At 40.3% G+C, this 10,721-nt stretch overlaps 1 protein-coding gene across 1 annotated transcript; it reads right to left on the reverse strand.

Moving 5' to 3' along the window:
• Nucleotides 1-3,520: 3,520 nt before the first annotated feature.
• Nucleotides 3,521-9,030, reverse strand: KRT26 (keratin 26). The gene is made up of 8 exons (XM_032871590.1): nt 8,602-9,030; nt 7,689-7,771; nt 7,135-7,291; nt 6,619-6,780; nt 6,408-6,533; nt 5,827-6,044; nt 4,303-4,370; nt 3,521-3,714 (listed from the first exon to the last, which is right to left on the reverse strand). Exons 1-8 carry the CDS (start codon nt 9,028-9,030, stop codon nt 3,563-3,565), a joined length of 1,395 nt encoding a protein of 464 aa, XP_032727481.1. The 3' UTR covers nt 3,521-3,562.
• Between the last annotated feature and the right edge of the window lie 1,691 nt (nt 9,031-10,721).

A 10,721-nucleotide genomic window follows, 5' to 3' on the forward strand; every position in this document is an offset into this window, starting at 1 on the left:
TAGCTGCACTGTTTTATGTCCCCATCAATAGTGCACAAGGATTCTAGTTTCTCCACAACATCACCAACATTTGTTCTTTTCTTTTTATTTCTTTTCTTGATAGTGGCCATCCTGATGCACAGCAGGTGGTATCCCTTGGTGGTTTTGATTTGCATTTCCTTAATGATGTGTGATGTTGAGCATCTTTTCATGTGCTTGTTGGCCACTGGAGTATCTTACCTGGAGAAATGTTCATTCAAGTCCTCTGCCCATTTTTAGAATCATGTTTGTTTTTTTGTTGTTGAGTTGTAGGAGTTTGTTATATATTCTGGGTATCAACCCATTATCATTTCATTGTTAAACAGGTTGACTTTATCACTCTTTTTATTTTTAGACTGTGTTTCTTTTATTTGAGAAATGACTAATTCTTGAGATCATACACATATCTTCCTATATTGTTTTCTAAACGTTTAATCATTTTGTATTTCACATTTAAGGCTTTGGCACTTTGGAATAATTTTTAAGTATTCTTTTTTAAAGTTCTTTGATATAGAATCAAATTTCATTTAAAAAATGAAATCTAGGAGTGCCTGGGTGGCTCAGTCAGTTAAGTGGCTGCCTTCAGCTCAGATCATACCAGGGTCCTGGGATTGAGTCCCACTTTGGGCTCCTTTCTCAGCGGGGATCCTGCTTCTCTCTCTGCCTCTGCCTGCCACTCTGCCTGCTTGTGCTCTCTCTCTCTCTCCCCACCCCCCACCGACAAATAAATAAATAAATAAATAAATCTTAAAATAAAACACACACAAAAAATGAAATCTACCTGTATTTATGTTTGAAATGAATCTTTTGTAGATAGCATATATGTGGGTTGTGTTCTAGAGAAACTCGTGCACATGTAGTAGGTGACATGTACAGAATGTTTATAGTAATATTATTCATACTAGTCCCAAACTTGAAGCAATTCAATAGTAGAATGGGTAAATTGTGCCAAATATTTTAAAAGTTTTGCCAAGCTGGGAGTTGTGTAATGGTATCTCCTGTGGTTTCAATTTCTATTTCTCTGATTGCTAGTGAGGTTGAACATTTTCATACATTTATTGGCCATTTAGGATTTCTCCCAGCACATTGAAGATATCCTTCTACTGTCCTTTGGATTCCATTGCTGCTGTTGAGAAGTTGGCGTTCATTCTTGTTGACACTCATTTGAAGGTAATAATTTCCCCCCCGCATTTGTCTGATTTTAAAGATATTCTATTATCTTCGTTGTTTTGTGGTTTCACCATGATTTATCTATATGTGGATCTTTTTATCTTGTCTTCAGCTTTAGTATGATCTGGTCCATGTGCATTTCATTTTATTTTGATGTGTAGGACTTCCTTAATCTGTGCACTGGTGTCTTTCATCCGTTCTGGAAAAATTTCAGCTTTTTATCTCTTCAGATATTGCCTTACTCCAATTGTTTTATCCTTCTGGAAGCCAGAAAGGGTTTGCTTTCTCGATTCTGACTTTAAACCAATTGCTAGGAGGTAGATGCAGTGCCTGTTCTGAGGGCCTGAAGCTTATTTGATGTTTGGTCCTCAGATAGTAGTGCTGGCAGAGGCACTATAGGAACTGAAAGGCAAACCTGTATTTGAATGAAATAACTGTTACTTCTGTTACTTTATCCCTCCAGGATAAAGGGATTCAGTAGCGTTATCCTGAGAGCATGTGGTCAGTTTTCCTTCTAAAAAAACGGTACCATCTCAAGGGCTCAGTTCCTATATCTGCCAATGACAGGTCAGTGGTTTGACCAGCCTTAGAGAGACGGAGTCTAAAGTATAGACTTCATATCTGTCACAATGGCCACTTTGACAATGGGCTCATTGTGCAAGCACTGAAGTGGTGAAGAGGGAGGTTGGCTGACCTCCACAAGATGAATCAGCTTGTCCACATAGTTTCTCTGGGGTAGCTGTTCTATAAAGGGCATTAAAATGAGCAATATGCCTTGTGCTTACTCCCAGGAGAATGCAAGTTTCATATGTCAAGATTTTTTATAGGAATTGTACAAAAATAAAATTGATTAAAAAATTCTTGTGTATAAAGAGCATAAAGTGGTACTAAAAATAATAAATATATTGCATTACCCATTTATTCCTGACAGGAGGAGATTTTTGTCTTTTGTAGGCATTAGTGAAAATGAATTCTCCACAATTTTACATATTTGATGACTTAAAAGATGTTCCATAGACTAGCTTCTGGACACATTTCATACCTTATATCTCTTCTATTATCTACATATTTATTTCTGGTGCTGTGTGTTATAAGATTTGTTCATATCACAACTTGCAGCCCTGTACCTTTATGGTGTGATACTGATGGGCACAGTGGACAGTAAGAATATTCCTAGAAGCTTCCCATGGAAATGCTGAGAACCTCATTAAATATCCCACTACATTCATCTCAAATCCTCTTGACTTAGGGTGACTTTATATCCATATGCCTACAATAGGTCAGTTTATGTCTGCCAATATGTCTGGTTAATAGCATCCTTTACTCTCCCTCAAATGTTATATTTCGATAATAAATTGTATGGTCACCCCATATTAGATGTGATAGATCACCCCCAGACACGAAGGAAAGAGTGATGGAGGAGAAATTGGAGTGGAAAGAGAAAGCGAACTTAACCAGTGGTGCCAAAATTATCTTAGTTTTGCAAAAATGGCTATGCAAAAAAAAAAAAAAATGCAAGGGCCCTTCCTGTTCTAATGAGGGACCTGAAGCTTATGCATCGTTAGTGTCATGGTAAATTCACCTGTCAATCACCCTGCCCCTCAGCTTTATCCCTTAGCCTGGTTCATCACCAGACTTGGTTCTTCTAAGTCCTGACTCTCTCCTGGATTCTATGGGGTTGGTCAGTTCCTTGAACATGTATTGCTATTGTTGTTGTTGTTGAGGATTCTTCCACCTTTCTGAACCAACAGGCTTTCCCCACTGTGGTAGGGGTAGAGAGAAGAAGGTACTGCAAAATGGAAAGATAGCTATGCAGATTCAGATTCAACAAACTCACATTAACTGATCACCCATGCAGGCTCACCATTATAAGAGTGAATAAATCCTAGGGATCAATGGGGATACTCTTTCCATCCACAGAAACCCAAACCCAAGGAGATCTAGTCATTTACGTGGTTGACTGGGGACAGATTTGGGACCAGAGATGAGGTCTGGTACTCCTTCCAACTTATCATGAATTGAAGTAAATGTAACTGTGTGAGGCACTTTATTTTAGGAGCTATCCTTAGTACTGTCACATTGGGATCAACTGTAGATCAAAAGCACCAGATTCATCAGAAATAATTTGCAACAGAAAATTTTTAATGAATGACCAAAAAGTCCCTGAAATAGAAACAAAACAGATAGAGCAAGATTTTTCCTACTCCTGAAAAGGATTACATGGAAAGAACATGAGAAAGAGAAGAGAGGAAAACAAATTCTTGCCCTTGCATTTTTAAGAGCGGACATGAATGATTTCCTTGGGTTATTTGGCCAATGGGATTTTGCAAAGGCAGTCTTCTTCTTCTTTTTTAAATAATAACTTCTTTTCTCACTATGGTGCTTTAGAAGGTATTCGTTGCTCCATTGTAATGTTGCTTATTTTCGAGGATTTTTCTTCAACTGAATGGACCCTCAGTGAAAGGACATTACCAAGTTGATCTAGTTCCTCAACCACTGTTTTGACAAGAATTTCTTCTTTTGAGTCTAAAATAAAATAAATGCAAATTTAGTGCTCATTCTTAACAGGCTGGAAAGTACTGTTACGTACTTTACGGTAGGCTTCTAAGAAATAATGTTTGCAATAACCTGAGATACAAAACTTGTGTTTGAAGACTATGCCTAGCAAGGCCCAGGACTATCTTATACTTACCATTATTTTTAGAACAATAGGTGTTTGAATGTGTAAATAAAACATAGATTAAAACAATCTAAGTACCAGGCAGTATTGGCCTGGAGCAGGAAGTTTTGTCCTCTTTTAAATGCCAACTTGCCCTATTTTTGTGGCTTAAAATATAGTAGCTCCTTCACCAAAGCATTGGAATTGGGAGAATAATGAGTTTTAGGTAAGAAAAATGTTTGGGGATTGAGTCCCCACTTCAGAAATTTCATAATTTGACCACGTCTATTCTACAGGAGTATAAAACACATTAAGAAGCTGCCATCATGGCCCCTGATTCCTTCATTCACTAGAATTAACCTTAGAACAATTTGACTTAGTTTACAAATAAGTGACTTATTTAATAAATTGCTCAAGTTGAAAAGATTTATGCCAAGCCATAAAACCTTCTGTACCTTGGACTTGATTTTCAGAATGTATGGGCCCACGTCCTTTGGATCTGGGACACACGGGCTTGCCTTTTCTGTGAAAAGAAGAGTAAATTGTTGCATTGTTTTCCCTTTCATGAGGAAGCTCAGAATAACTATGAGCTGGGAATAAAAGTTTTGGAGTTCTAGTTTCCACAAGATGAAATTCCTGATATGCTTAAGAGATATATAAGTAAGCCTTTCGTGACCTCAGTGTGGTAAAGGGAGAGATTAAATGAGTATTTAGGATCAGAAATTCCCTTGTGACCAGCTATCATCTCTTTTGTCTTGTTATCTGGGGACTCCAGTTTCTGACCTTGTAGTCAATCACCTGGCCAATGAACAAGTTCAGGGTGCCACAGTGCAGAAGGTGCTGAGCTAGGTGCTGTAGAAAATATAGAATGATGATACAAGCAGTTTATGCCATTGAAAATAAAGCATGCATGTTAGAATTTAGCTGGAACGCAAGGGGCACCTGGGTGGCTCAGTGGGGTAAAGCCCCTGCCTTCAGGTCATGTCATGATTCCAGCATCCTGGGATCAAGCCCCGCATCGCATCGGGCTCTCTGCTCAGCAGGGAGCTTGCTTCCCCCTTCCTCTCTCTCTGCCTGCCTCTCTGCCTGCTTGTGATCTCTGTCTGTCAAATAAATAAATACAATCTTAAAAAAAAAAGAATTTAGCTGGAACACAGCACGAAAGGTACAGTGAAAGAAGGGATTAATGAGGACTGTAATGAGCGTTTTGTTCAAAGGAGGGAACATCACAGTTGAGTTCCTATGAGACTTGGTTGTAGAGGGCTGACAGTAGCCTTGGAAGATGCATGAGATGGTGCGGACTCGGGGTGTGACCATCGGCAAGCATCGGTAACCGCCACTGATTACCGAGTACCTTCTGTGTACAAGGCACTCTCATGAGCACTCCACCTCCATAGTGACACACGATGGTCCCAGGTAAACAGTGTGGTTTCGGTGTTCTCACAATCTTACCAACCAGAAAAACGGGATTTAAAGAGGTTAAACCATGCGTACGAAATCACCCAGTGGTGTGATCTGCGCTCAGGTTTACAATTCCAGGGCTATTGCTCTTGGCTAACAGGCCATGGTGACTTCCCCAAGGAAACCACCATTGTTCATCTTTCAGATGAAAATGTCATCACCCACCCAATGCAGGGTGCATGCGTGGTCACGAGTGAAGTGCCAGCAAAACAGTGTGTTGTTACAGGACATGTGCTTCAACATTAAATCACAGAAAGTGATTTCTCCCCCTGGCGTACAGGAATTATTTAACATTTGGTATTTAAATGTCCTCTATGTTATTATAGATACACACACTTCACATACTTGGACATTTGATTTGGCTGCCTGTTTTCATTTCACAGGGATACAATAATAAATTCCCAAGACCACAGATGAATATGATCCTGAGAGTAGGAAATTCTAGCATAGGATATTGGTACATGTGGCTACCGAGAAAACCTAATTGATGAGAGATGATTTTTTTTTTAAATATTTACCTTTCTTCCCCATCTATTAATTTGCAGTACGTTTCTATTTCTTTCTCTAAAAATATTTTGATATCTAGAAGCTGTTCATACTCCAGCTTCTGGCCTTCTGTTTCCGTGCGGATCTGTTGGAGTTCTTCCTCCATTGCCCCAATCTGGTCCTGGATTTGCTGGAGCTGGAGGCAGTAATTGCCTTCCGTCTCGGCCAGAGAGCATTCATAGGAATGTTTCTGAAGGGAGAATAAAGCAAGGCTTGCGTGAGTAATAGATAAAACAGCATGTTCACGTTCGAAACATGCTCAAGGTGGAAAGAAGCATTTGCACAAGGTCTAAATCTTTTCGGTTGAAAATCCGCGTAAGCCAGGTTTCTTTAAAAACAAAACCAAACCACCATTTTTGTCTCCATTGAGAAACGTTTGATTTTTAAGTATTGGGATTGGCGAGTCAGAAGGAACGTCTATGGACAGTGTTCTTCTTATTTACCACATTTTATACTTTCAGTTCTATGTAATTCGTTGTATTACATAGATTAGATGTGCATTTACTTATACACACATACACACGCATTCCAATCAGTGGTGACTCCTACGAACCATGGCCACGATGGACTGAAGTTCTATTTCCAAGGTCTGCAGACTGCGTTTCAGCTCTGTCAGCTCGTTTCTGGCTGTGGTGGCCGCTCCTGCATCATCAGAAATCTGCTGCTGCAGCGACGCACTCTGCCATGTAATCATCAGAAGGTTTAGCGACCGGCTCGGTGGTCTACTGACCAAGCCCTTGGTGTGGGATTTGCTGCAGACGTACCTTCTCGTTAAACCAAGCCTCCACGTCCCTGCGGTTCTGCTCGGCCAAGTCCTCGTACTCGGACCGCATGTTGTTCAACAGGACAGTTAGGTCCACGCCGGGAGCTGCGTTCACCTCTACGTTCACATCCCCGCCTGCCGCGCACTGCAGGACTTTCATTTCCTAGAAAAGGGATCAGTATGAACCCTCAAGGCTGAGGTGGTTGTCGTTGTTTTTTAAAGATTTTATTTATTTATTTATTTGTCAGAGAGAGAGAGAGAGAGAATGAGAGAGCGCGCACAAACAGGCAGAGGCGGAGAGAAGGAGGCTCCTTGCCGAGCAAGGAGCCCCATGTGGGACTCGATCCCAGGATTCTGGGATCATGACCTGAGCCGAAGGCAGCAGCTTAACCGACTGAGCCACCCAGGCATCCCAAGGCTGAGTTTTGACTGATCTTCCCACTCTGCTCTGAAGTGGACAGTGGGCCTGAGGAACGAAATCAGGTACTATCCAAAGCTACGCTGCAGGGTCCCTTACCTCCTCGTGATTTTTTTTGAGGAATGCCAGTTCCTCACTGAGTGTTTCAAACTGTATCTCCAGGTCGGCTGTACAAAGGGTCAGCTCGTCCATGACCCTGTGAAGACCATTGATGTCGGCCTCTACGCTCTGGTGGAGAGCAAGTTCATTTTCATACCTGAAAGGTTAATAAAATGCTTGAGACTTGTGACTGTGGGCAGGTGCAAAGCATAACTTCCTCTGACATCTGGTAAGAAAAGATGGGATATCTGTCCAGCCTTCTAAAGCTTAATGCTTTGGCAAAGAGAGGACCCCCTTTGGAATACCTACTGATTTAGGACGATTATTTTGGAGGAGTTGTTCCTTCAGAATTTTCATCATCCAATGTGCTTCATAGTTGAATCAAAATGTAGTTTAAAATTTATGATAGCTCTTCTTATAAGGGCACATTTAATTTCTTCAGTGATTTAGTCTGACTTCATAAAAACATGTTGCTTTTTACAGCAAAAGGACTGTTTTTTACTCCAACCGTAGTATTTACCTTTATTATAGTTAATTACATTATTTTCACCTACTTCAGCCTGAAGTCATCAGCAGTCAGTCTGGCATTGTCATTTTGTAGAGCAATGCTGGAGTTACAGGTGGTCGCAGAAATAATCTAAATAGGGTAGATTGTGCAAAACATTTAGGTGCTGAAAGTCAAGGGAGAGTCCAGATTTCAGTGTGATTCTTTTTTTTTTCTTTTAAGATTTTATTAATTTATTTGACAGAGAGAGAGATCACAAGTAGGCAGAGAGGCAGGCGGTAGGGTGGGGAGCAGGCTCCCTGCTGAGCAGAGAGCCCGATGTGGGGCTTGATCCCAGGACCCTGAGATCATGTCCTGAGCCGAAGGCAAAACTTAACCCACTGAGCCACCCAGGCATGCCTTCAGTATGATTCTTATCTTCTCAACCCATCAAGTATCTACTTTAGTATCACTTTTTCTACATGAAAAGAATCTGGACTTTTTTTTTTTCCCTTCAGACAGCAAACGTCCAGAGCTTGAGTCAAAGTGTAAGCTTTTACAATCACAGATACTTTTATTATTCTTGATCAAAATATATGAGCTAGGGGCCCCTGGGTGGCTCAGTGGGTTAAAGGCTCTACCTTCGACTCAGGCCATGATCCCAGGGTCATGGAATCGAGCCCTGCATCAGACTCTCTGCTCTACAGGGAGCCTGCTTCTCCCTCTCTTTTAAAATCTTTAAAATATATATATGAGCTAAATACATGATCAGCAAGCCAATTGTATCTGTTTTGAAACTATTTGCCTTTAATGCCCCAATTGTTTTTTGGTGGGTGGGCCAGACACTGCTTTAAGCCCTGGAAATGGAGACTGAGCAAATTCTACATCATGTCAAAATTTTAAGCACATTTTATATTTTTTCTTTTTTAGGTTACGTACACCCAAATTTCCATAGTAAAAGTAGGCAAATCCATATTTCTTACCTGCCTTTTAAGGTCCTCAATGACCGAGAAATATCTCGTGTAGTCATGGTCTAGTCCCCGGCAAGAACCAGGCCCGTATTTCTCATACCAGGCCTTGATTTTCTGTTCCAGGTCCACGTTGGCCTCTTCCAGAGCTCGCACCTGGTCTAGGTAGCATGCCAGGCGGTCATTGAGGTTCTGCATGGTCACCTTCTCGTTCCCAGAAAGCAGGCCATGTTCATTTCCAAGAAAACCAGCACAGACACCCCCACCACCATTACAGAAACCTCCTCCAGAAGAAATGCTCCCAAGAGTACAAGAAAAGCTGCTTCCTGCTCCAGATCCACGGTAAACATTTCCAGCCCCGAAGCCTGGACCTCCACCAGACAGCCGCCCCGGGCTAGCTCGTGAGCAGACTCGCCTCGATGCACTAGAAAGTTGAAAAGACATGATGAGAGTACCCCAGAGCCACCCTTTCTCAGTGAGGAGAGAAGCAAAAGCACACCGTCCGTAGAGGTGATCTCCGTTGGCCTTTTATAGGACTCAGTAGGTCATTTCAGTCTTGACTTTCGATCTGTAATAAAATATTACTCGCTCCCTAATTGTTGTTTTTCACAATTGGGTGATTTTTAATAGTGTCCAGTCCGTAGGTGGATAGGTGCCCCAAAGGTATCTTGGTCTATGAAAAGGTGCCTGGTCGAGTAATAGTAAATCATAGTTTCAAAGGTCAAAATTAAATATGAGTAAACATACATCTTTTTTTGACTTCTGGAAGAAAGTCTAGTCCCCCTCACCCAAAAAACAATAAATAATTAATAATTTACATGAGAAATATCCACTGCTTTTGTCCTGCAAATGTTTATGGAGTATTTCTATTATGCATGCTTTACTGGGCATTTCCTTTCTTATTAATATCAGATACACTCAAAATACAGTGATGTGTTGGGGTGCCTGGGTGGCTCAGATGGTTAAGCGTCTGCCTTCAGCTCAGGTCATGATCTCCAGGTCTTGGGATCGAGCTCCACATCAGGCTCCCAGCTCAAGGGGGGAGCCTGCTTCTCCTTCTCCCTCTGCTTCTCCCCATACTGTGCTCTCTCAGTCTCTCTCTATCTCTCAAGTGAATAAATAAAATCTTTAAAAAAATAATATAGTGATCTATTGGTAGTGGGAATTTTTAAATTGATTTCTTAAGTTGAAAATGGAAAGTAACAGAAGTCCTGCAATATTTTGCTTATCAGCTTAACTAAAATTAATGAATATGTGTCAGGAACAGAAAATTATTTCTATTGAGATTTCTTGATTTAGTCCAGGAGCAAAATATCCTTTCAACAAACTTCTGAGTCTCCACACTGTTCATTTCTTTACCTCAAAAATATTGTTCTTTTTTTTTTTTAGTTTAAATTTATGTATTTATGGCATTAGGAATTATTTGGAGAACTGAACTTACTATTGATAATTAAGGAGTAAGATATATAAAGGAGACATATATGTTCATCCCTACCTAGAAAACCGATAATTACAGTACTCAAGATGCTAGATTAGTTGTTAACAGGTAACCAGCCTCTTCATTTTCTTTCCTTGATGCCTGTGGGAAGTTATCCCACTTGGTTGTGCTTCATTTCCCTGCTGGGCAAGTGAAAATAATAACACTCAATGCTGAACAGTCTCAATAATTAATGACTATAAAGCAGTCTGAAGGGTACAAACATTTTGTAAATGTTAATTATTTAAATTATTATAATAGAGTGAACATGTCAGACAGGGTCAGGTTTCTATGACTTGTAATGGCACAAATTGATCGGTTACTGATTATGGGTTTAGATTGTGTCAAAACGGTAATTTTTTCTGAATGATTCAAAACGGTCATTTTTGCTAAATGAGATTTTTCAATGCTGTGTGTATCCCATACTTTGGAAAACACCCAACGTTACTGCTCCTAAAAGATAGGTAATATTTGGTGGGCCAGAACGCCAGGATTTTTTTTTTTTACTGAAATATCTTAAGATAATTAATATAAAACTGTAATTCAGGTTTAGAATAATGTGTGATAAGAGAAGTAGCTTGTATTCAGAGGCTCACTATTGATTTTGTTGTGACCTGGTCATAATTTTAATCTTTTGTCCAAACTTCCCATGAATGAA

The sequence above is a fragment of the Lontra canadensis genome, unplaced genomic scaffold (assembly GCF_010015895.1).
Source record: "Lontra canadensis isolate GAN:19392208 unplaced genomic scaffold, GSC_riverotter_1.0 scaffold43, whole genome shotgun sequence".
Lineage (NCBI taxonomy): Eukaryota > Metazoa > Chordata > Mammalia > Carnivora > Mustelidae > Lontra > Lontra canadensis.

What these genes read in the sequence shown, in the direction of transcription:
- KRT26 (XM_032871590.1), bottom strand. Translation starts at nt 9,030, where the DNA reads ATGTCTTTTCAACTTTCTAGTGCATCGAGGCGAGTCTGCTCACGAGCT. An exon ending in GCTGATGACTTCAGGCTGAA is followed by an intron (nt 7,292 to 7,688) that starts GTAGGTGAAAAT and finishes TTAACCTTTCAG; the next exon opens with GTATGAAAATGAACTTGCTC. An exon ending in TTCTGAAAATCAAGTCCAAG is followed by an intron (nt 3,715 to 4,302) that starts GTACAGAAGGTT and finishes ATTTTATTTTAG; the next exon opens with ACTCAAAAGAAGAAATTCTT.